At 51.7% G+C, this 25,766-nt stretch overlaps 1 protein-coding gene and 2 non-coding genes across 3 annotated transcripts; 1 reads left to right on the top strand and 2 right to left on the bottom strand.

Moving 5' to 3' along the window:
• Positions 1-224: 224 nt before the first annotated feature.
• On the bottom strand, positions 225-6,021 carry LOC149347851 (membrane metallo-endopeptidase-like 1). The gene is made up of 2 exons (XM_089585689.1): positions 5,652-6,021; positions 225-2,273 (listed from the first exon to the last, which is right to left on the bottom strand). The coding sequence occupies exons 1-2, from the start codon at positions 5,931-5,933 to the stop codon at positions 225-227; spliced, it is 2,331 nt and encodes a 776-aa protein (XP_089441815.1). The 5' UTR covers positions 5,934-6,021.
• An 18,815-nt stretch (positions 6,022-24,836) lies between these two features.
• TRNAG-GCC (transfer RNA glycine (anticodon GCC)) lies at positions 24,837-24,907 on the top strand. Its single transcript has one exon. It is a non-coding gene; the product is annotated as a tRNA-Gly (tRNA).
• Positions 24,908-25,084: 177 nt separating this feature from the next.
• TRNAG-GCC (transfer RNA glycine (anticodon GCC)) lies at positions 25,085-25,155 on the bottom strand. Its single transcript has one exon. It is a non-coding gene; the product is annotated as a tRNA-Gly (tRNA).
• Positions 25,156-25,766: the final 611 nt, after the last annotated feature.

Below are 25,766 nucleotides of genomic sequence, written 5' to 3' on the forward strand. Positions count from 1 at the left end.
GTTCCAAATGAAGGCTATCCCGGGAGCACATTAATAGCTAAAGTGGTCACATTATTTAAACTAGACATAAAAGTAGACTGTTTCAGCAGTGAAGCCATGGTCATTAAACCACAGTGTAGTCTGTGATGGTCATCAAATTATATGCACAAAATCAGGTGAATACGGAACGGTATTTCATGAAATGTCACGGCATCGGGAATATGCAAGCTTTCCAGTGGAACCGGTCAACCAAAAAAATTGCACTTGTTCTGGGCATTCATCTTAGAACCTTTGGAACATTCAAACGCTCTGGCGAATGCCGCAGAATTGCGCACGACGATGTTACAGTCTGACGAGAAGGCGCTCTGGAAGCCATGCACAGTGCAGGACATGTAACAGATGGTCATGAAGAGGACTTTGTCCGGCGAAATGTCCTTTCCGACGTAAACACCTTCGCAGTTGTCGGCGTCTTCCATTGCCGCGTACACAATCTCCGCCGCCGGCAACTGCGGAAACACGCTCGCCAAACCGTAGGAGCTGAGGCAGCTGTCTCTCTCCTGGTAGGCTTTTCTCGTCTCTTCGGAGAAAATGCACTCCACCTCCGTGCCGTTCGGAAGCCAGCGGACGCCCTCTCTATCCAGAGCCCTCACTAAGTTAAGCGCCAACAAGAACCCGAGGCCGCCGAAAAACATAGAGTTTGTGCCGTCACTGTAGAAGAGCGGAGGGTAGGTCATGTAGATGGGTACATCTAGGGTGTCCAGAACGTAGTCGAGCCTGGGGTAGGACGGCGGAAAGTTGGGTGCAAGCTTCACAGCGTCCCAGTAAACATGCGAGTCGTTGATGATACGCACTCTCTCGCTGGCACGGTGCATGACCCTGCGTGCCTGAATCCAGAGTTCGACGAACAGTTTCCCCGTGCTCGGGTAGTCCTTGTAAATTTCCTCCAGTACTTCGTTGTTCAGCAAATGCTCTTCAGGCCAGGCTCGCATCTTCACCGACCTCAGCTTCTCGCTGGCGACGCGTTTGCTGTCCTCGTCCAACCACGCTACGCCCTCCACCTTCTTGATGGCAACTGAGACCAGCCTCTGGAATCCGGCGCCAATGACTTCCCGGTCCTTCTCTCTGTTGTCGATGGCGACTTCGAGGGAGAGGACAAGCGTCTTGTACGTAGACTCGGTGTGGAAGCTGCAGAATTGGGAACGGTAGACGTCGACCTTGTGCCTGGCCCCGAAACGTCTCAGAAGCATCCGGGGCTCGCCAATGGGCGCGAACATCTGGACGAACGTCCAACCGAACAGGCTGACAAGTCTTGCTCGTTGGTAGTCGTCGAGGAAGCCCCCGACGGTCTTCAGGAGCTTCTCGTCGCTCAGATTTACGTCGTCAGTGGCTGCCAGTTCTGGACTCAGTGCTACATTTTCCCGAAGAAGGTTCATCCAGGTATCCGAGCTGATTGGCTGAGAGTGGTTGCCAATGTCTTCAAGGCAGAATGCAGCCGGGGTCCTCATTCGAGTAAAGATCATTTCGCAAAGCTTGATCAGCACGGTGCCCTCCATGTTGCGTGTTTCCTCGATGGTATCTTGGAGGGAGGCATCGTCCACGGGAGCCGTGCTGTTGAGGCTGAGGTCTCCGTAGTATCCCATCCAATATGCAGCGTAACTGCTACGGTCCTTGACAGCCTCGTACTGGTTCAAGAGGAACGGCAGCGACGGAGCGGGGCTGAACGCCAGCAGCCATTTTCCAAGCCGGACGAGCACGCGGACTTCGAACCACAAGTGGACCTGCCACCTGTAGGACAACGCCACCAGCATCTCCAGGGGGTTCGCGTCGGCTCGCGGTGGCTCCGGCCAGCTGAGACCCATTTCCCGCATTAGTGCCAGGAACTGCGGCAGGTGGGCGCCGCCGTGGTCCCGTGCGTTCATGCAGGACTTGTACATGTCCAGGGCTTTGGCTGCCACGGGGAACTTCAGGGCGCCCTTGATGAGCAGTTCCCCGAAGATGGCGAGCCGCGAGTAGGCCATGTCGTCGACGGGCGTCTTGACGTGCTCCCTGTGGTCCGTCGGGGCCAACCAGGAGGAGCACACGTAGGCGGAAAAGTCTTCGCACGGGTCGATGCTCCTGTTGAGATCTCTCGTTAGGAGTTCCGCGTGCAAGCGGCAGGTCAGGCTGTCGCAGTACTTCCTCTCTGCTGGAGACGAGGTGTGACCCGTGAACACAAAAGTGACGAGGGCCGCGAGCAGCAAAACCGTGGCGACGCAAGCGATCCCAGCGATGGCCATTTTTTTCCGAGGAGTGAGCTGCAAGAAAACGGTGAAATACAAGGCGACTTTTAAGAGGCTTCGTGCGCTCTTTGCATTGAAATATGGCGAACGTACGACAAAAATCGGGACACAGGACGAAAACCCAAGCAACACGTATAATTGGCCCGATACTGTGAATAGGTGGGTTTACGTTTCCAGTATATTTCCAATACTGGGCCGATTTGCTGCGCTGCTGGGGAACGAGAAGTATACGTTCCATGCGACCGCGTATACACGTATACCACACCAGCCTGCCGCAAATACATCATGCGACGTGGTATGTGTGTGCGTGTGCGCGCGTGCGTGCGTGCGTGTGTGTGTGTGTGTGTGTGTGTGTGTGCGTGTGTGTGTGTGTGTGTGTGTGTGTGTGTGTGTGTGTGTGTGTGTGTGTGTGTGTGTGTGTGTGTGTGTGTGTGTGTGTGTGTGTGTGTGTGTGTGTGTGTGTGTGTGTGTGTGTGTGTGTGTGTGCGCGTGCAGAAACGTCCAGAGAAAGAATCAGGCCCGTATGGTACACGCATCTAGATCTATGCAAGTGCGTCTCCAGTCTGATGAAATCAGAAAAGGGGATAAAGCATTCCGGGGTGATTGTGGTAACCCTTTGAGCCACATTCATCGCTAAAGGCAATAAGAATGTTTAAACAGAAAGTGACACACATATTAACGACTTACTTTTAACGAGCGCCGAAATCTCTTTTAAAGAGAATCCTTTCGTGCTCACAATCCGCCTAACTTCAAAAACACAGCATGGATACCCCGTGTAGCACACACATCAAAACAAATTTATAAAATTGTAATGAAGTAGGGCGCTCCAGTTTAGTCGTCCAATGAAACCTGGCGTTGCGAAGTTAATAAAAACACAGCATCCTTTTTTTTGCGCAAAGCAAGCTGAAAGCGCATTTTGCCCCCACATTTTTTCCTTGAACAGGTCCACCTAGCGGCGGAGCATGCAATCACTGCTCCTTGATGCTGTGACGTCACAAGCCTCCCTGTCACCGCGTCAGCCGGCCTGGCCGCTTCGGCGTCCCATCGCTTGTGGTAGAGCATCCGCCTCGCATTCGGGAGGTGCAAGGTTTCATTGATCCCCAGTGCCGATACCCACTGGTCTTATACGAATGGGTGCATTATAACGGGATTTGAAGGTGATCGCTTCAGGATTAACTTACTCGTGATAGACCGCTCTAACAAGACTAAATTTCTCAACAAGGCTGCTACGAATACATTATACATAGCTAGCTGAAGGATTCAGTGAAGTTCGCGGTGCTGTACATCGTTTGCCGCATCCGGTTCGCGTTATTGGAATGCCCATTACGTTCTTCCTTGGGCCCTCCGCACAATCGCAGAGAAGGGGTTGAGCTCAACCCAGCGGGATACGGGGGGGGGGGGGGGGGGGGGGGGGGCGCCGGATAGCGGAGGATTACGGGAAAGGTCAAACTCCCGAGAGGGACAGATTCATTAGGTCGCATCCTGTGTGCACGTGCTTGCGCCGAGGCGGACCCGCGTCACAGTGCGTGGCTTTGGTCCCATGTCTGCAGCGGCGTGCGTTGACAGCTTGAAGCGCGGTCAACAGGATATTGCCACGCTAGCTGCAGGCATGAGGAGCGACGATGCTGAACAGATGGGTTGAAGTGACTTTCCTTGAACTTGGGTCAACCGGACGTTGGGAAAGTGAGAGTGTTCGCGAAGCTCGCATCAGGAAAGCATTATTCTCCAAAATCGCGATGCTAGAAATTCTACATATGTGTACAGTGTATGCCGCGATGAGTTACCTTCTTTCCCCAATCATTGATGGGCTGTGTTATCCTTTACAAATTGCTGATTGATGGTTTCATTGTCCCAATAAGTTATTGGGTGGATGTTTGCGCAGTACCTGATTGGTTATTTTCCCCACGGAGGGCAGGGACACAGGGTTTAAAACCAGCTGTTTCGGCAGGACCGAGGGCTGGTTTCGTCACGTCGAGTCAGTCAAATGTAAATATGTTTTCTCCTTGCTTGTACCTTCCTTTGTGCTTTTAATTGTTATAAAAAGTGAACCTCTCCAAAAGTGTCCTCTTGCAAAGTGATTGAGCAATTCGAATCTGCAAGATGTCAAGCGTCCTACAACAATTATCATCAACCCAATTTCCCTCTACGAGATCCAAAGAGGGAATCTCAACTGATTCCTTTATCCTGCCCCGTCACGTTTGCTGTGGACTACGTGCATGAGCGTCAAACGAGAAAAAAATGTTTTGGCCCGTTTTAGCAGGAACGAATGCGAAAACCTCCAAATCACGCTAAACTGCACAAGAGATCTGGGTGAAATGCATGAGAAAAGGGATCTCGGACCAACCGCCGCGTTGACAGGTGAGTGATTCGTGCCGCGGTCAAAACAACTTAAAACCGCTTCTAGCGGCAAAGGCCACTTGTAGGCTCTAGCCCTTAATGTCTCAGAAAGAGTAGAAAAAGAAATACATTGAGAAAAGGTATTTACTTAAACCAAAAATAAACATTGTTATAAAGTTTCAGTTTCATGTTGATAGCGACCTTCATAGTATCGAAAATCACGCGATCTAAAGGAACCAACGTTGCCAGGGTAGTACCCTGTAATTTGTTCGCAGAATAACGTCTGGCTATTAAGCACCTTCAAGGCTGCCACTAACCACGGTAAACGAAATTGGGGTAAGGATGTGCACGGCTCCACACACAGCATGTCAACTGCGTTTTTGAAGCTACTGTGCCTATACGCATAAGGGAAATTACAGTGAAATGATCTTCAACTACTCAGGCTTTAACCTACACAAAATTGGAAGGTACACTTAAGTTGCGCAATTAAGGGTATGATGCGACAGCCTAAATTGTTGCAGCGTTTATGCGGTGGCCCTGCGACGGCGGGTGTTGCTATCTGTGGCATAGTGTTACTTACTGTTACCTAGAGGGAAAGCTGGCGCCCCGTCTACGGGAGCTTGCTTGGAACTTTCTCAAGACTCTTCAGCAACCATGGGCGCTCTAAGCATCATGGGCCGATAATGATTGCGAGGACACTTTGGCAACGAAAGTATTGAGAGCCGAAAGCCGAGGACACCATGTCGTGACGATTTCCCGCGGCTGTATTGACGTCCGCGCTATTTCGACATTTTTGCACCTAATTATGCTACAGTCATCAAACTTGACTGCTAGGATCATTTTGTACTCCTCTATCCGAAGTGACCATTCGTTTTCTCCTATCTTTTTTAGTTCCCGGGTTAACACGGCTCAAACGCTGCCAAAGGTACGACGCCCTCTCCTAACGGGTGACAGTATGAGCCATGAAAGGTTTTCTCCTTAATATTTCGTGCCTAACAGGCACACTTTCAGAAGCCGCCCTCTCTGGAAAACGAACTGAGCGCACAAGGCACTCACCCCAGCCTTGGGCGAGAAGGGCCCAGCTGGATGTCCATAGCTGACGGTGGACATATCCGACATTCCCTTCTTCCCTCTGGAAATCCAGCTCGTCTCCCTGGCATTTGCCAGGAAGGATCGACGGTCAGCCCGACCGCGCATCTCCTCTGCACCGCCAGACCTCTGGTGGCCCAAGGCCGCCGGAGCGTCGGACGGTTTTCTCGGGGACAGTGTCGACTGCTGCTGTGGCGCGTCGAGCGGTCTAGCCGCCGACACCTGCGGCCGATCTGGGTCGTTCGCCATGTTGTCGCTGGGGTCCGCGTGCGGCGGTAGCGGCGCATTGCCGTCGGTAGGAGAAAGAGAATGCGTGGACTTGCGTCGAAGGGAGTGGGCAGTGGCGCCGCCCAACGGCGGTTGATGCTGCGTCGCCGTTGGCGCTGCAGAAAAATCAAGGACGGAATGTTTGCGGGAAACTGGATTGTAGCATAAAACAGCGATAGGACAGATTCGAAAGGAAGAGTGAAAAGTTTCCTTCTGAAAATCGCACTCGTCTCTATTTTTGTAGCGATAGCTACACTACGCCAGCCACTTCGCCTCTTGAACATGGTCGCACTTTCGCCGTGGTTGCGCCTCGGCCATGGTCGCACCGACCTTGAGCCGTTGCATAGCAGCCGTCGCGGTGGACACCCGAACCGCACCGTACAGGAAGGGAGGAAGTGGGAGTGAAAGAAGAAATAGGGGCCGTAATAAAGAAAATGGAAATTGTATTTGAAGAAAGGAAATTCCGCAGTAAGTGTCTCGCATATCTCGGTGGACACCCGTCATCCGTTTGTAGAGGATGGAAGGAAGTGGGATTGAAAGAAGAAACAGAAAGAGGGGCCGTAATGAAGAAAATGAATTTGAGGAAAGGAGATTAGGCAGTAACTGTGAATCAACGTCCAGGGACGAAAATGAAGGAGGAACGTCCAGCGAAACGCGGCGGCGAAAGACTGCAATTTGACTCGGCGAGTTCCATTCGGCCAGCTGTAGCTATCGAGTAACTCCAGGTGACTCCAGAGCTAAACAAAAGCCAATTTTTCCATCAAGGAAAGCTAATGACATGATGTATGTGCAGGGAGAGGAGCGCACCCAATGCCCTGCCCAAGCCCATTTCTTCTCCTTGACTTCGACTAGGATGTCATCAACCTGCGGTTGTTCCCTCACCCACTCTGTCCTCTTCCGTTCTCTTAACGTTACACCTACCATTTTTCTTTCCATATCTTGCTGCGTAGTCCTTAAGCTGAACCCTCTTTGTTAGCCTCCACGTTTCTGCCCCATAGGTGAGTACCGGTACGATGCAGCTGTGGTATACTTTTCTCTTCAGGGATATTAAGGCGGAAGCCTTTAATGTCTCATCGTTGTAAGCAGCAGTTGTCGACAGAAAATGTCACGCTTTTCAATTGGTAAAAACTGTCGTGACGTCACAGTGCGCGAATTTCAAACGGGGCCAATTGCACTTTGGCTAGTAACCATACAACCAATTGAAGGGATCGTATAGTGATGCTCCAAGTAAGTGGGACTGAGCTTAGTTAATTGCTTAATTACCCAATTAGCCTAATTAGCTTTACTAGTCAGGCCGTGTAAATAAATAAAAGCGATTAAGAAATTGGTCGAGCTCAGGAATCGAACCCCGGTCTCCGGCGTGAGAGACGAGCACGCTATCCACTCCGCCATGCCAGCTCGGTGGTTTGGAATGAACATAGGCGCGTCTACTGAATTATGTGTCTTCACTTACTGCCATCCTCCTCCCTTCCCTTCCGGCGAGGTTTAGGTGCCCACCGAGATATGAGAGACAGATACATTTCCTTTCCTCAAAAACCAATTTACCGACGAGTGAGGCGTAGAACCGAATGGGCGATGGCGTTCTATGGACTCCTTGGCAGCGTTGCAAGACGCTGTCGCGTTCCACTCTTAGGGGCGATGCTTAACATCTTAACCACACATCAGTGACCACACTTTAGGTCAAAAAAGTGCCCCCCCCCCCCCCTGAATTTTGACGGGTGTCCACCGAGATATGTGAGACAGTTACTACGTAGTTTCCTTTCCTCAAATACAATTTTCATTTTCTTCATTACGGCTCCTCTTTATCTACCTTCTTTCACTCCCACCTCCCTTCCTCTACGGTGCGGTTCAGGTGTCCACCGAGATGACAGAGAATTACTGCGCCATTTCCTTTCCTCAAAAAGCGTTGCGTTCAAAGGGCAAGGCATCGCGCCGAACGGGTGGTGGCGTTCCGTGGGCTCCCTGGCAGCGCTACAACGCGCTGTCGCGTTCCACTCCTAAAGGCGAAGCTTAAGCGTCATTAATTAGCAGTTGATTAGTAGTCAGGCATTAATCAGTAATTAAAAATTAATTAGTGATTTGCCATCACTTAGTAATTAGTACTCAAATATATGTGACGCCACCAGTGCCACAGAAACAGCGAAGGTGGTGCGGAAAACGCTTCCGCCTCTACCCAATTTAGACAGTCAAAGTGCCCCCTGAATTTTTGGTAAACTGCCATTCATGATCTGAGAGGAGCTGCCAAATGCGCCCCCCCCCCCCCCCCCCCATTCTTATTCTTCAACAGCCAGATACAACTCAAGATTGAAGAACGAAGCCTCATCCTTGCTGTACTTTAATGTCCTAGAATTGAGGCGCCTCAGAAATCTGACCTGTGCACAACCAGCTGGAGACTAGGAGGGCGCTTCCCCCTCCGAAAAAATTTTGGGGAAGGGGGGGGGGGGGGGAGTCACCCGTGTTCTACGGTACCTGAGTCAAATGCCTTCTAGTAATGTATGAAGGCTATATATAGGGGTTGGTTATATCCTGCGCATTTCCCTATCACCTGATTGATAGCGTGAATATGGCCTATTGTAGAATATCCTTTACCAAAGCCTGACAGATAATTTGCTTGATTGAAGTCTAGGATTGTCCTGACTTGATTTGAGAATGTAAATGCCTCGTAGGCAACGGACAGTGAGCTGATGGGTCTGTCATTCTCAGGTCCTTGACGTCTCCTTTCGTATGGATTGAGGTGATGTTAGCGTCCTTCCAAGCTTCCAGCAGGCTCGAGAGGTCGTAGAAGGCATTGCGTATACAGCGTGGCTAGTTTCTATAGCCCAATCGACCCATCGCCCTTCAACAGATCTGTTGTTACTTGATCCTCACCAGCTGCTATCCCACTCTGCATTGCTCTCATTCTTTCTTTACTTCCTCTTTCCTTACTGTGGGGATGTCCCATTGCTGTGCGATACTTCCTATTTCATTTACGCCTTGATGACATTAGCTACTGCTTATTGATCAGTTTTGACAACATGCTAGTTCTATTCTCTCTGTGGGGTTAGAGGTTTCCATTCTTTGGCGTTGAAGCTTTTGAGAGCGCTTGCCAATATTCTGTGTAACCGACCGCCTACTTCTACTGCGCACTCTATGATGATAGCTGTTAGGCTACCGTTCACTGCTTGAACATCAAGGTCGTCGTCCTCGGCTGAATACGAATATATGTTGTGCAGCGAGACCCTGATTTGATTTGCTGTTGTGAGTGGCCAGCTGAGTAAAAATCGGAGAAGGCACCACTGCGCTTTGAGGGTATGACGCGAAAGCGTAGTGGGTTAGGCTTTCATGAGCAGCTTGATACCTTTGAAAGTATTTTTCATTTTTCAATTGTTTCAATTAATAATTCATCAATTACACAATCCAAACTTTCCTAATTAGCATCATAATCAAGAACTGGTTTTTCCTTCTAAGCATTTTTACACCTCTGAACCCCCTTTTTCCAATTTTTTTTCATTTCTTTATTAATCAATTAAGATGATTTGGTTAAATTATCGCCGATCACACACCAATCAGTCATCAATCACTAGAACTACAAATTACCATGATACGGTTCTTTTTACGCAGCCCCCGCGTATTTCCGACACGTGATACCGCCTAAAACTACGCCGACGGGCTTTTCGACCGAACGAGCTGTATACGCTATCGCGTAATACAGGAGGGCGAGGACCATGACCCATTGGCCGCGTTTGTTTTTCCAGTCCCGGACTACTTGCTGACAGGTCTCGGCTTCCGCTGTGACAGGAAACAGCCTCATGGTCACATGACCTACTTGCCATAGGCTGCTTGCGAACTAGACGCCAGAGCCGGGCTCCCCCTCGGTTACCGTACAAGGACGCTGTCATCTGCTAGCAGACGACGCAAGCCACGGCCACCACGACGCCGAAGCAACGCCGTGCGCTCGATCATGATACTGAGTCGATTTGAAGGCCGTACCGTCAGCTTAACGTAGGTACATTGCATAACTCAGCTTCGGAGGTATGCTCGCCGCTACTGCTTGCGGCGAAGTTCGCACAAAGTAGCCCAACTCGTTGCAAATAGGCAGATAGACGAAAGCCTTCGCAAAAATGTTGACAACAAGCGCTATAGCTGCTCCAGTATACGAGTAGGATAACTTGGTTCACCTGCGATGCTTTCAGGTAAGCGCGCAGACAGCATGTCGCAAAACAAGCGAACAACAACCTCTTGACGCCACGAGCAAACAATACGCGCTTGCAGCTCCGAACGCGCGCGTCCGTGTGTGGTGGATTTCAAGAAAATAAATGAAGATGCAAGAACAAAAAGGCTCACGATGGCTCAGGGAGCAGCTACGGAGCTCACGTGAAGGTTTAACGCACGATATCGTCCTCCAAGAACACGAAAAGTACGCAAAATGCACACGGAGTCTAACACAATATGGCTGCCAGCGCGGCGCGCAGCTGTCGTCTGCTGCCTTGTCCGCAGCCCCAAGGCGCCCGCGGACTGCCATTGGCGAAAAACGAACGCGTTGGTATGGCTATGCAGGCAGCTGGGCGGAGCTTTCGGGCTGCCCGAGAAAACAAATACCGGACTCGAGTCCGCAAGCAGTCCCGGACAGTCCGGGACTGAAAAACAAATGCAGCCATTGTTACGAGCCGTTTTCTTTTTTTTAATGCTAAAGCATTTCTAGGCTACGTCGGCAGGGTCATGCCTCCAAAATGTGCCCGCAAAACGCGTCCGCGGCAGTTGTGACGTTCTGAGAAGAGACAGCATCAAATGAGTGGTTGTAATCGAAATAGGACTACGTGGGGATGCTGTGCATCAAAAAAAAGTCGATAGACTTATTAGCTAATTAGAGCTAAAAATGTCGAAAAACGTCGAAATAGCGCGGACGTCGATATAGTGAGTGGACGGCAAAACAGCCGTGGGGGACAAGATAGTGCAAAAATAGGCAAAGAGTGAAAATAAAGTTTGAAATGCATTGGCATGTATTTGATGGGTGATAATTAATCGAACAAAAAGTTTCATTGACATGGAATAATTAGTCAATTAATTATAAGCAAAATATTGGACGGTTTGACGGGGATATAGTAAGTGGACGGTAAAGCAACCACGGTGCCAAATTTGAAAAACCAGAATGGTTGATTGCGACAAAAGAAGGTATAGTAAAAAAATCAATCTTTAATTAAAGCACAAGATAATTATGCCAACTAAATAGTTAAATAACAAAAAAGTGATAAAGAGGGGCGAAGAGTGCCGAGGAGGCGTCAATCCTTTCGCATTCTCCCAATGCGGGTAGCCTCAGTGAGCTCTTATTTCTGTAGCGAGAGCTACACTACGCCAGCTCTTCGATCCCTCAGCGTGGCATCCCTTGAGCTCCGTGGCCTTGAGCCGGTTGGTGACGTGGGGCGGAGCAGCTGCTGCTGCCGGCGAAACCGAGCGGCAACAAGCTGTGCACATGCGCCGCGTCGAGTGTGTGTGTGTGGGGGCGGGGGGGGGGGAGGTGGAGAGGTGTCGCAGCTGTATAGGTAGGCGGCTCGACGGAGCTCTCGCCTCAATTCAAGTTTAACCAGAGCTAAACCACAGCCAATTTTTTTAAGTTGTATCCTGCTATATCCTTAAACTGCTGCTGCTTTTTAACACAATCGGAGCTGTCGATAAGGGGTTCTGGTTGCGCCAACATCCTTCCCCGATGGCTGCAGTGTGGGAAGTTAACTGTGCTCACCCGTTACTTTGTCCGCCTTATCGTCCGCTGCCTCGTGGGGCCCTTGCTCCGCCACCGGCTTCTCCTCTGCTCCGCTCGCCGGTGCATTGAGCTGCTCTTTCGAAGGCTTCCCCTTGGAGCCCTTCCTGGAACGGCCTTCTTGGGCAGATGTGTAACAAAAAAAATAAAACAAATTGTGATTTTTCTGCAGATTTTACTTTCCATAACTATATTACACATTATTTGTGCGCACTGAGCTATGGCGGCATACGCAGGTGATTACGCCAATAATTTTCCATCAACACAAGAATTTAAAAAATAACATTTTTTTCTGCGAGCAAAATACTTGGCGAGCAATGGGAACCGCTCTAACTAGGCCCGCGGCCTCCATGGCTTCACCTGGCGTCGCGGAGGGCGTCGGAATGAGTACTGAGAGCGAGCGCAACGTGTCACGTGGTTAGGAGAGGAGAACTCTCGCGATCAAGCGAGCGGCTGCGGCCGCCGCAGCTGTGGCGAGTCACGTCGTATGGCGTCAGGCCGCTCCTCCGGTTTAGAGGTCGCGGCGCAACATTCATGACCTTCGAAGTTGCGGCTCGGAAAGTAAGAGCTTTCGCTTTTAATATGCTCCTCAATATGATTATCTAGGCAGAAAACCGTAACACCCATGGTTCAAATGGCTCCTCACAGTGAGGAGCCATCGGAGCTGACGAAACATTTTTTTAGAGCACTTCCCTATCGATTTCAGTAGTGAGACTTTGGAACAGCATAAAAAAACGAGACGTATACCCACGGATACAACTTGAAAAATAATCTTTTCGTCCATTCTTTCGGATTTCAAAGCGACGGCCTCCCTTTGAAACTGCTGCTGCTTTTTTAACTACCACAGTGTTGTCGGTAATGCGTTCCGGTGTCGAGGACATCCTTCCCCAACGATTGCAGCGTGGAAAAAGTCGAATTCGCTTACCCGCTACTTTGTCGGTCTTGGCGTCCGTTGCCTCATGGGGCCGTTCTTCCGCCGCTGGCTTCTCTTCGGATCCGCTCGCCGGTGCATTGAGCTGCTCTTTCGAAGGCGCCGACCTCTTCCGCTTGGAGTTCTTCTTGGAGTGCTCCCGCTCGCCGCCATGGACGGACGCCTTCCGAACGGGGCTCGCGTCTTGTCCGTCGGGCGGATGTTTCTTCTTTCCGGTCATCCCGCAAGGTTGCACTCTATGGCGGTCACGGATAATTTGAAACGTCTTTGACAAGTAACAGCGTGGCACAGGGCTACACATTAAGGACTGGTCTTCCTGAAGACGGCCCATTACATGACGCACGCGACGAGCACGCGACGAGCGACGAGTTTTAGTGCCTGTTATTAGAGCATGCACAGATGAAGCTGGGAATCAGCACTCTACCTCAAGCTCTCACTGCTCAGACTGTATACGATTATCGGTTAGGTACCGGCTCTATGAAGATCCCACCACGCGTCCTGCACTCTGCGGGGTGCGCAAAAACAAGGCCTAACTGCAGGAAGTTCTCATAGACTATCGGCAGGTGACGCCGCGAATGTTCCGTTGCCACATGTAGCGCTAACCGAGAGCACAATAAGCAACCTGCATTGAAGCTTTCCAAACCGATCGCCGTGCCGCAACACAGCCCATCGAAGAAGAGGAATTTTTCCGGGCGTGGCCATTACGCAGCCGTGCTATCGCCGCGCCATCTATCTTCGCTTCAGTGTTCCGATGAAGCCGCAAATGGCATACGACGCAGCTAACTGGGATACGGCGAGCAGCCAAGCGCGCGCCTCTCATAGTTCCGGAACTAGACTCCCAAAGTAAAGACACAAACTTCGGGACTTTAGTGGTCTTGCGACTGTCAACAGCCAAGCGGCCTAAGGACGGCAGCAGCTTTTCAGCAGAGCATCGGCTAGCGATTCTAGCACTGCCACAGTCGCAGAGCCATCTGAGTACTGCCCCTCTTACATACCATCTTGTATAGGGGGCGCTGGTACTGCATCATCATCAACGGAGTGCAGATTGCAACCGTGCAAAACGACGCAGGACGAAAAGAGGAAAGCACAGGACAAGACGCGTCGTTTTGCGCGGTTTCAATATGCACTGCATTGTCAACCACCAACTAACCCGCCTTCACTTGTTACATCATCATCAACGCCGGAAAAAAACACTAACCCGCCTTCACTTGTTACATCATCAACAACGCCGGAAAAAAACACTAGTACGGTACAACGCCTAGAAGTGATCGACACATGGGCTATGAGGAACGCCAAAGTGAAGGGCTCCGCAATAATTGCGAACTAAAGTACACCTCAATAGATAAGTAGGCCGCTGCCTCCACTGCTGCGAAATGCTAATTAGCGCACAAACACACATACATAAACGACAGGCAGGAGCTTAGCTGCTGCCGTCAATGGCGTTCCCCGTTCTTCTAACTGCCCCCATGCCTGTCGGCCAGAAGAAGTCGCCCGCTCACCGATGATGTGTCGCTCCTTAAGCCCGAGAAGGGACGATGCCAGACCGAAACAGGGCAGGACGAAAAGTGGGGCCAGCCGGGCTGCACACCGTGACTGCACCGCAGGACAGGATATCTTCTTCTGCTTCGCCGCGAGAGCACCCGGTCGCATACCCATAGCGCGCGCTCGGCGAGCAGAACGCGCTTGGCTGCTGCTTCTTCCTTCTCACATGGCAGTTGAGCGTTCGGTGCAGAAATAAATAGCACTAAAAAATTTCGCCAAGAGATCCCTCCGATCGCTGATAACTATATGCAATGCATGCATATAACGGGTGTTCCATTCAACGTAGAAGAGGCTTTTATGTTTTATAGGGGGTTTAACGTCCCAAAGCGACTCAGGCTATGAGGGACGCCGTAGTGGACGGATCCGGATAATTTCGACCATCTGGGGTTCTTTAACGTGCGCTGACATCGCACAGCACACGGGACTCTAGAATTTCACCTCCATCGAAATTCGGCCCCAACAGCCGGGATCGAACCCGCGTCTTTCGGGTGTAGTAGCCGAGCGCCATAACCACTGAGCCACCGCGAAGGATAACACAGAAGAGGAGCACGCAGCTACAAACATATTGTTGACCACTCTCGCGACGGTTTGTGCACGTGCACCGCAGCAAGACCTAACTCAATGACCTTTTCCGGAGTCTGTTGACCGCGCCATCCTGGCATCGTGTCCCCACGGAATCGCTCCCGCATTTGGACATCGCGAGAAACAGCGCGAGAGGCGACACAGGAGGGGGTGTACGACACATGTTGCCATATTTTGAAGCCACCGACGACTTCATTCGTATAAGCTTAGTGCTCCGGTCAATATAGCGTCGCAAATGGAAAGGAGTTTGACAAAGGTGGCCAAATTTCGATCGAGGCGAAATTCTAGATGCCCGTGCGCTGTGCGGTGTCAGTGCACGTTAAAGAACCCACAGGTGTTCGAAATTTCCGGAGCCCTTCACTACGGCGTCCCTCATAGGCTGAGTCGCTTTGGGACGTTAAACCCCAATAAACCAAACCAACCGCGAAGATGAAGGCAGACAGCGGCTACGGCGAAGGAGAGGAGGCGAAACAAGGTTTGAAAAAGAGCCGACTCTCCCTCTCTCTTATTCCACTCTCTCTTCATAAAGCTTCTTCCAAGCCAACTCGCCTCCAGGAGATTTCCGTGGCAACCACCGAACGGTTCCGCCTGCTTACGCTGTCGCCTTGCCCTCGTCCTTCCGCAGTAACCACCCTCCGGAGGGTTCCTGTGGTAACCACACACCGGCTATACTTTCCTCCGTGCGCGGTAACGATCCACCGGGTGGTTCCCATGGCAACGTCCCCACCGGTTACGCCGACGAAAGCAGTGCTCTCAAACGAGCAATTGATCACCGAATCCCGCTTCACTAGCCGATCTGTATGCTGCCGAAGTGACACGGCAATGACTGTGATGCATGCAGGCGCTGGCAGGCAACTCGACAATGGCACCAAAACGGTCCGCGGTAGCGATATGAAGGAGCTGCACAAGGGTAGGACGGAACCGCAGCTTCGTTGATCTTGTACAGGCTGTTTCACAATTCGAGGGCGTCTAGAAGCACGTGAATCTGCGCTTCGAGAACCACTGCCGCCGACAGCCGGCGACGGAACCCTGTGGGGTGCGCTTCTTTGGGATGGGCAGAGAGTCCGTTCGGAGAGGATCGACGCCAGCGGTGGTTGTGCGGTTGTGAATGAAGCCACGGATGTAGTTGTAGGTATATTCGCAGTCTATGGAGGCGACGTTCTCGAGGATCAGGAGGATTGTCGAAGGCGTCCGTGGTGTCCAGGACGAAGACGGCTTGGATGGTATGTGTCCCAGGAGGTCCCTTTTAAGGTGAATGAGCACGTCCTGGGCTTAGAGGTGGGCTCCGAAACTGAACATGGTATGGGGAAAGTCTCCCGTGTCTTAGAAGTCAAAGTATTTACTCAGACAACTCAATAGTACAGTTGCCTGGGGCTTAGACCAAACGGCAAATAGATGCCTGACAAGGAGGAAGGGCACCAGGTGATTGAGCACGGCGCGTTCGAACAGCTTCCTGAGACACGATGTAAGGGAGATGAGTCGTAGGCTGCTTGACAAAGGCGGGGGCCTAGCGTCTGTCAGCCTGCTGTTCGGCGGTTGCTCGGCGTGTGGTGGACTGTGGCCCCGGCTGACTCCTCCGGGACTGCTGGGCGGGAATGCAAGCGCATCTGGCTCCGTTGCCGCCTGGTGCTGCTGAGGTCGCTCTTTGCATAGTCGCTCTCTCCTGGTTGGACGGCTGGCGCCCCGCGGAGCATCCTGTTGGGTCGCCTGGGTGTCTCGGGCAGACGGGGAGGCCAGGGCTTGGCGACCCTCCCCGGACAGTTCCTAGTGCCTTGCTACGTGTCTTTTCTTGTCCGTCGTCTCTGCGCACTGCCTCGTAGCAAAGAATCGTGGGAATGTTTCCTACGAGCTCGTCCCGTCCGGCCTCAGAGTTGCTGGCGAGTCGAACGATGTCTATTCCTCAGGCTATTCTGTTGCTAACTAGCGTTATTACTGTTGTAGCAGTAAACGCCTTTCTGTTTCAGTCATTGACGTTTGTTCGCCCCCAACGAGCTCTGCACGCCGAGATCGGCGCACGTTCGGTAGAGCGGGCGATCACGGAGTGGGGTCGGTGGTTTGAACTGTCAGCCGCTGATTAGTCGGTAAACCTATTTATTCCCCTAGTTCAACCTATCTGCCGTCCAACGTGGGGTCTGCTCTTGGAACATTGGCCGACTGTCGTGAATTTGATCGCAAGGACCTACGGCATGCTTTCTTGAGTGCGAGGCGGATTCTGCTGCAGCATGTTTGAACTGAACATGCCCAGTACTTTTTCTTCAAGTTTTTCCCAGTATTTTTATCATTGATAGAACCATGTGGTCCGTATCGAAGGAGAACGAGGCCTATCGCCCGCCTACCTGAGTGACTATAAGTATGGAAGATGCTGGATGGTCCGGGTTTTCCTGTACATATTTTTATTTGATGCCTCTCTTCGACTCGGTGTCGCGGCTCCGAGAGCCGGATGGACTGGGGCCACGGGTGCCGCTAAGACCTTGGTATTCCAGCCTCGCCATCTGGCGCTCCGCCATCCGATACGGTGGGCGGCGACAGCTCTGAAGCTCTCTCTTGCTGTGAGCGAGGAAGGACCACCCCACAAAGCCGACGTCTCCTCGCGTCTGCGCAGTGCGCCCACGTACCCCTTCTCAGCTATTTTGTTTCTTTGGCGGTCGTTATCAGGGTGGTAGTCAGGCCCATGGCTTTTCGGAGCTGCCTGCACCATGACGGAAGATACGCGACCAGCAGGACTGTGGTGTTGAGAGTGGGCGTACATTGCTGCCCACCCGTTTTTGTAACCTCGCACGAACTGAGCAGTCTCGCTCAACTCACCAACGGGCTTTGTTCACTCGAACTAGGGGTTTGCACAGCCGCGCGACACGTTTCGCTAGAGTTAAGCATGGCGCCACGACGCACATACGGACGCAGTTTCCCCTCCGATCTACGTTAAAGGTATGCGTACAGCGTTGTATCATACAGATCCAGTGAAGCCACCCAGGCTTACTGTGCAGCGCACATCGTCGCGCTGCCGTTTGCTGCGACGGTTTCCTGTAACAAGGTAACTATGTGGTGTTAGGAACGGGCCCACAAGCCCACCGCTGGAACCAGTGTTAAAGATGGGGCTCCTATCCCACCGCTGGAACCAGAGTTGAAGACGGAGGCGTCCTGGAGATGACTAACTCGTTTAGCCCCGCAGGTACCGGCTCCGAATGACGATGTCGGACTGCGTTATCGAGGAAACTGTACAGAAGGGTTTATTCTACATATTTACAGATGACAATCGAATGCACTGCAATGCTATGCAATGCGAATCTAATGCAATGCTCCGATCACACAACAACATCCCGTTAAATACGGTTCGCGTTCCCCAAATCCCTGACTAGGGAACTTAGGTCGAATAACGTTGTCCAATCGGATGGGCCATTGATGACGCTGGCGGTACCACCCCCGGCACGGGGCGGTGCTGAAGCTCTCTCGCTCTCTCACAGCTTGGGGGATGAGAAGGAGAAGACAGTCATCAAACACAGATGCGTCACCTTGACCACTGCCGCAAGTGTTCTGTGCGTTGCCTCCGTGGGAAAGCAGAATCCCGCAGTCTCCTCGCAGGTGGTTTAACCTTCTCGAACTCCCCCGCCGGATGGCCGAAGCACGAGACCCCTTCGACACAGCGTCTTTCAATTAGCAGCCTCGCTCAGCGTGACCTTGCGTAGCATCATCCCGTTCGGTGAGCCGAAGGCCGACTCGGCCAACGTATACCGCTGTCCGCCGTGCTTCATGTGCATCTCTGCTTCCAGCGTTGCTGCTGCTGTCCCAAGTTCTCGCCACATCGTTGCCTAACGACGACACTCGTTTGACAGTAATTTCTCCCAGGCCCGTGGGAGACAGCGTCCTTCGATCGGTTCGGAGGTTCGGTGATTTGGAGAGCAACAACCCCCGTCCGTCGTCGTCTATGCTTCTGCCGCCGGCGCCAGGTCTCGTTGTCCACTCTTAACAGCTCGTCCGCGGCCCGAAAAATCTCGAATGGCCAGCGTTCACGACCGCTGGGCAGGAAGAGATGAGGCCGGAGTCGGGTGGAAGGGCTGGTTTCCAGAAATGGCATCCAAGCTCGAACATTCAACAAAGAATGGCATCAGTGGACTGTTCCACAAGACAGGGCACTGACCCACAAGCAAGCGCTCGGAATTTGCCAAAGACCCACCAGGCTTCCCACAATGACAATAAATGTTTACTAAAACATTACTGAATTTTGGCGTAATTTTGTGCCAAGAAAGCGCAATATATCCCCTTGGAAATCGCCAAAGACGGACTGCTTGGACCAAGGTTAAAAACAATAACCCACACACAGTAGGTGGTCCTGCCAAGTACTCCTGTCTACAACAATCGGCTGAATCCATCAGCATTTCCGTGCGGTTTTCCGTTCCTGAAACGCATCGAGAAATTGTTTTGGAGAGCAGGACTCCGTCTAAGCAAGCGACCATTTTTGGGGGGACAAAACTGTCATAAGCATATTTCAGACGATGATCAGTCTCAAATATGAACCTTGCGCCGTTCAAGTGACTTTGGTAACCCGACAACATCTGTGCCGCCTAAACCAAACGCGCGCTCTTTGTCTAAAGCGCTCAACGCTTCTCTACATGTCAGCCTGCGGCTGACGTACTGAACATGGTGCTCTTCGTGGCCGTCGCCAACTTGACTTAAAATAGCACCCAGTCATTTATCTATCACTGGCGTCACACTGGACTTAAACTCTCTACCATGGGCAGCGGTCCGAAGCAAAGGTCGGGACACGCGCGCATCCTTTCGGCTCCTTCAAGAGTTTTCTCTTAGGTCATCTCAGTATACGTCAGTGGGGCTCCCTTTCGTAAGGTGTCAGTCAATCAAGGGATCTACGCTCCGCCTACGCGACGCTAAGCGTAGTTCTACTCGAGCTGCACTCCTGTGAGTGCCCTTATCTCTTGGTAGCATGTGAAATCGACACCTGTGATTTCTAACTCAGTGACGCCCTATCCTTTCTAAGGTAAGGAAAAAAAAACAGTAACCTCCGATCAACTTGTTTTAATTCAAAAGTAGCCTTTCCCTGCCTGATTTCATAAACACACACACACAAAAAAAAGAGGAATAAAAAAAAAGAAACAGCTACTTCGAAATCGCCACGCGGGGGGGAAAGCTGACTCCCCGCCGCCGAGTTGAATGGATTAGTCTTTCAGACGCGCCCGCCGCGGTCGCGCTTTGACTGATTGTACTGCGGTCAACTCGTGACAAAAGGCTGCAGAAAAAAAACGTCCCTGACTTCCGCTTTCGCATCTGCGCCCCCTCGACGTGCTCGGAAAGCCTTGGCAGTGCATGCAATGTCGATGACCGACTCTGGACGACAAGCAGTGACCAGCGCGAGAAGCTGCTCCCTGTTCTCGCCACAAGCACGAAGCTCGGCCAACCTTTCGTCCTGCGCGATTCCTAGAATGGGGTGCCAAAAGTGAAGGACGATTCCTTTTCAAGTGCGCCCGCCGAACACGCCTGCATGTGTCGTCTCGGTTGTTCGACGCCTGCGTTCGCATGCGCTGAGTGCCGCGCAACCTTGCGGTTTCTGATCTCTTGGGCCGCTTTGCCTTTTTCCTAACTGGCTTTTTGTCCGGACGGCGCGGTCTAGTCTTTCTTGCAGGCCGATGCCCCTTTATGCACTTCGCGCCAGTTTTGCTTGGAAGACGTGCTCTCCCCTTTTCATTACTGCGGTCAGCCTTTGACTCGCGTGCCGCCTGACCAGTAACTGCAAGCGTAAGTTTACGAGGCGCAACGCGGGAAGGCTTCGCCTTTCCTTCCACCGCATTTCTTTCTTTCGCCCCTGTCTGCGCAACCAAATTTAGGGCTTTAAATTTGATCCGTTTTCTCTTGGTTCTTGCCCTTTTTCTTTTTCTGCGCCTAGACTGTACCGCGTGCGTCTCCTGATCATAACTAGCTATCTCTAGTTTTTCCGTCGCACTTTGGAAATTTTCCTCAGATTCCAAACTGGCCTCTGTGCCTTCGCAGCAGAGTGCCAGCTCCATGCAGCTGACAGACGGACATGAAACTGCCCCTGAGATCCCTGGCTCATTCCTTAGGGAGTTGTCCTCTACCGCGTGCCTGTCGCTTTGCGCTCTATTCTCTGCATTGCAGTGCTCAGCCACAACTGAGCCCGCCTGGCTATCGCTCTGCGCGCCATTCTCTACATTGCAGTGCCCAGCTACAACTGAGCCCGCCTGGCTGTCGCTCTGCGCGCCATTCTCTGTACTGCAGTGCTCAGCTACAACTGAGCCCGCTGCTTGGCTGTCGCTCTGCGCGCCATTCTCTCTACTGCAGTGCTCAGCTACAACTGAGCCCGCTTGGCTGTCGCTCTGCGCGCCATTCTCTCTACTGCAGTGCTCAGCTACAACTGAGCCCGCCTGGCTCTTATGGCTATCCTTTTCCTCGGCAGCCTCGCACTCTTCTTGTGCCAGTATTACCAAGGTAGCCTCTCCGGAGCCTTTGTCACTGAAGCCACTGTGACATCCCAACTCGCTCTTACCGCGGTTGTTACTCTCAAAAGGGGTTTCCGCTGTTTCTACCTCGAAACCTTTTCCGATATTGAAAACTCCCTTTTCGCGGTCCTGCCGGTTTGACGCCTGTATCGATTCTACTGAAAGTGTCGCGCTCGCAACTGTCCCGACAAAGTTGTCCGTTGCCACTCCTACCTCACCTGGAGGAGAATCCTCGCACTCGTGTCGTTGAGACGCTATCTCGGAATGCTCTTTCTTAGCATTACGTCCAACTACACTGGACACGGTCTCGGATTCTGCGGCATTCCTTGGACTACCGCACCGGTTGAACGCGTTCTCTGCCACTTCCCTCGTGGTGTCGCGATTTACCAACGCGGCTACGGTCACAGACTTTTCGGGTCTTATCTGCGGACCTATTTCATAAGCATCGCTTGCTCTTTCAGGAGTTCCGGCTCTCACAATACCGCCTTTTTTTCGCAGTTCGTTTTCAAGCTGTATACGCTTTAGTTTCCTTATTTCATCTTCAACCTTCCACTGTTGCCGTTGCCGTTCCTTCTCTTTTTCCCACTCTCGATCAGCTTGCTCCTTACGTGCTTTTTTCTCCCGATCGGCTTTCTCTTTAGCCTCCTGGTCGGCTTTCTCTTTAGCCTCCTGGTCGGCTTTTTCTTTAGCCTCCTGATCAGCTTTCTCACCTCGTACTAAATTCCACGTATCTACCAGCAACTGATCGTTATGCTTGACTTGTTTAAGAATGAATTCGCCCAATTCAAGTTTGGTTAATTTGCTAGGCACTTCAACCGACAGTTCCTCGCATATCAACAGCAAGTCTGACTTGTACAACCTCATTAGGTCCATGACAACGCTTTCTCCGCTTTGGCTCTGCTAACACAACAATGCCTTGAGAATAACCCCTCTCAAACGACAAAGCCCTGATTCCCAGTCAAGATTATTCTCTGAATCTTAAAGCCTGGCGAATCCCATTGCAAAAGCCAAAACGCTCACCCGTGGAGAAAGTACGATGTCGCACGGTCCATCCCAGCTGCTGCCAACCAGTGTTGGGAACGGGAACGGGCCCACAAGCCCACCGCTGGAACCAGTGTTAAAGATGGGGCTCCTATCCCACCGCTGGAACCAGAGTTGAAGACGGAGGCGTCCTGGAGATGACTAACTCGTTTAGCCCCGCAGGTACCGGCTCCGAATGACGATGTCGGACTGCGTTATCGAGGAAACTGTACAGAAGGGTTTATTCTACATATTTACAGATGAGAATCGAATGCACTGCAATGCTATGCAATGCGAATCTAATGCAATGCTCCGATCACACAACAACATCCCGTTAAATACGGTTCGCGTTCCCCAAATCCCTGACTAGGGAACTTAGGTCGAATAACGTTGTCCAATCGGATGGGCCATTGATGACGCTGGCGGTACCACCCCCGGCACGGGGCGGTGCTGAAGCTCTCTCGCTCTCTCACAGCTTGGGGGATGAGAAGGGGAAGACAGTCATCAAACACAGATGCGTCACCTTGACCACTGCCGCAAGTGTTCTGTGCGTTGCCTCCGTGGGAAAGCAGAATCCCGCAGTCTCCTCGCAGGTGGTTTAACCTTCTCGAACTCCCCCGCCGGATGGCCGAAGCACGAGACCCCTTCGACACAGCGTCTTTCAATTAGCAGCCTCGCTCAGCGTGACCTTGCGTAGCATCATCCCGTTCGGTGAGCCGAAGGCCGACTCGGCCAACGTATACCGCTGTCCGCCGTGCTTCATGTGCATCTCTGCTTCCAGCGTTGCTGCTGCTGTCCCAAGTTCTCGCCACATCGTTGCCTAACGACGACACTCGTTTGACAGTAATTTCTCCCAGGCCCGTGGGAGACAGCGTCCTTCGATCGGTTCGGAGGTTCGGTGATTTGGAGAGCAACAACCCCCGTCCGTCGTCGTCTATGCTTCTGCCGCCGGCGCCAGGTCTCGTTGTCCACTCTTAACAGTGGGCTATAATTGGTGTATATGAGACATAACTTCACCAGCGAAAGTGCAAGACACCAGGAAAAAACACAGTTGTTAAAGCGTTGTCCTGTGTTGTTCTCCTGGTGTCTGGTACTTTCGCTGGCGAAGTTATGTCTGAAGTTTCCTGTAATGCTATTCGGCACGTCCATCCGGGAAAGCCGTGGCAAGACCAGTACTCTGAGTCACCTCCAGCTGCTGTTACCCTGGCAGCTAATGCAAAATGCTGTTCTGCAGTTTTCCACTGGCCTTCTCTTCGCGGGCCTGCGGACACCTAGTCCACGGGCCAGCGTAGACTTCAGGCCGCCTACAGAACACCGCGGAAGTCTACGTGGATGTCATCGGCAAGTGTTCCGCTGCAAGACCTGCCTCAAGCGCATGAAGTCGCCTCCATAGACGCCTCCGTAGGCGCGTGGGTCTGTTTTATGGTTGGGCGGATGTGGGGATTCGCACCGCTCCGTTTTTTTTCTTTATTGCATTTTCACAACGGGTGCAAAGAAGTAAAACATGTCATCAACACTTGCACTGACACGGCAGAAAGGACTCTTTGTCCCTTGGTCAACAGATTGTTTTCTATGTAAAAAACCTGAAACAATAGATCACGTGTTTTTAGATTGTTGGGATGCGTTTTTCTTCTGGTATGTGCTTCAAAGAACCTTAAAGAAAGATTTACCGCTACACCCGCATGGCATCAGGTTCTTACCGGTAGGAAAACAGGACATCCCTTATGACACTATTATGCTCCTTGGCCTCCATAGTTTATGGAAAACAAGGACACAATTCAACAATGCAGAAGTAGTTGTGAGATCTCCATGCGAGCATTTCATTTAAGGTGTCATACGTCTGAGGGAAGTGTATCAGGCACTGCCTGATCAGCCAACTTGGTTTAATGTGTTGGATGACTTGGTTGAACTGAAGAAAAAAAAAAGATTCGCACCGCTCCGTCCCCTTGGGGTTTGCTTCCCCGCCATTCATCTTCTCTCTCTGAAGGGACTCTGAAATGATTTCGATGGGCATATTCTAGTGCAATAGATCTTTAGAGGTGGTCATTGTGGATGTTCCAGTTAAATTTGAAAGCTGTGCGTGGATCCCGTATATCGAAAACAATTTTTAAAAATCGCTGCTCACAACCCGTTAGGGCGACACCACATCGCGCGGCGGCCCCTAACCCCATTACGTCAGTGGGCAAACTGGGCGAACGAAGGCTTTCCGTGAAAAACAGAGCTGCAGATGCCCCTCAAAGGAGCCACTCCAGCCAATGGTGTGGACCGATTCTCAGGAGATCGTATTTAATCCCCGGCTAATCTATCTGCACCTGAAAGCCCCCTGCGATGTTCAAGCGGATTAACCACGACATTGTGAGAACCAGTCGACGCCATTATTTTGCCGAACCCCACCGTTACTTTGATGACTGTGGCTGTCTTGTCGAATACCTGCCGAAGTATAATTCGACGCGAGTGCAACTTTGCGCACGCATATTCGACACGTTTGGAAACTCTCCAGAACCATTGCACTGAAAATGCAACAAAAAAAAACTGACTGCGTCGCCCGGGAATCGAACCCTGGCCACCGCTGTGAGCAATTGCGAGAGCACTGCAAATCGACTATAATATTGGCGTCGGTGGTTCAGTGGTAGAATACTCGCCTGCCACGCGGGTGGCCCGGGTTCGATTCCCGGCCGACGCAGTGTGATTTTTTTTCTAAACGGCGTTGTCAGTGCAACGGTTCGGTTCGATTCCCGTTATTTTTAAAATTGCATGCCCGACATAGCTAATTATTTTTAAACTGCATGCATTCTTAAAAAAAACGGAAATCGAACCGAACCGTTGCACTGAAAACGCCGTTCAGAAAAAAAAATTATACTGCGTCGGCCGGGAATCGAACCCGGGCCACCCGCGTGGCAGGCGAGTATTCTACCACTGAACCACCGACGCTTTTTTTTTTCTTTATTGCCTGAACCTGACACTGAACCACCGACGCCGATGCGGTAGACAGGTTGCATTGTTCTCTCTATTCCCCTTAGACAACATTCACGTTTACAATAGTGCACTTAAATTCCAGTAGTGTTCACGTCTGCGCTGAAGACCCGAAACGTCGTAAAGCATGCAGGAAGGAAAGCTCAGGAGAGCCCTTCGCTATCCGAGCAGCACGCCAAAAAGTGTGCCGGAAGTCACGCGCTGTCGCAAGGCCTGCTGGGAGTCTTTGGCCGACGGCGCAGCCAATGGTAACGCTGCGTGCAGCGGCGTTGTCTGCTACATTGTCCGCTGCGCATGCGCAAGGGCCCCGAGACGGCGGCCAAGTAGTGGCGGGAGCAGGGGGAGTTCTTTCCTTCCTCCATGTCGTGAAGCGATGCCCCATGCACGCCAGATGGACGGTAGTGGAATGGAAAATGCAGCAACAGGCGCTGCGGCTGCGACAACGAGACGGTGGTGATAACGGAACTGGACACCACTTTCTGCGCGCGCGAGGTAGAGAGAAGGGCCTTTAATGGAAAAGCAGAGAATTTAGCCGGCGTCTAAAAATTGCTGGCACCTTCAGATACTTG

This window comes from Amblyomma mixtum, chromosome 4 (assembly GCF_055824585.1).
Source record: "Amblyomma mixtum isolate Tamu chromosome 4, ASM5582458v1, whole genome shotgun sequence".
In the NCBI taxonomy this organism is placed as follows: domain Eukaryota; kingdom Metazoa; phylum Arthropoda; class Arachnida; order Ixodida; family Ixodidae; genus Amblyomma; species Amblyomma mixtum.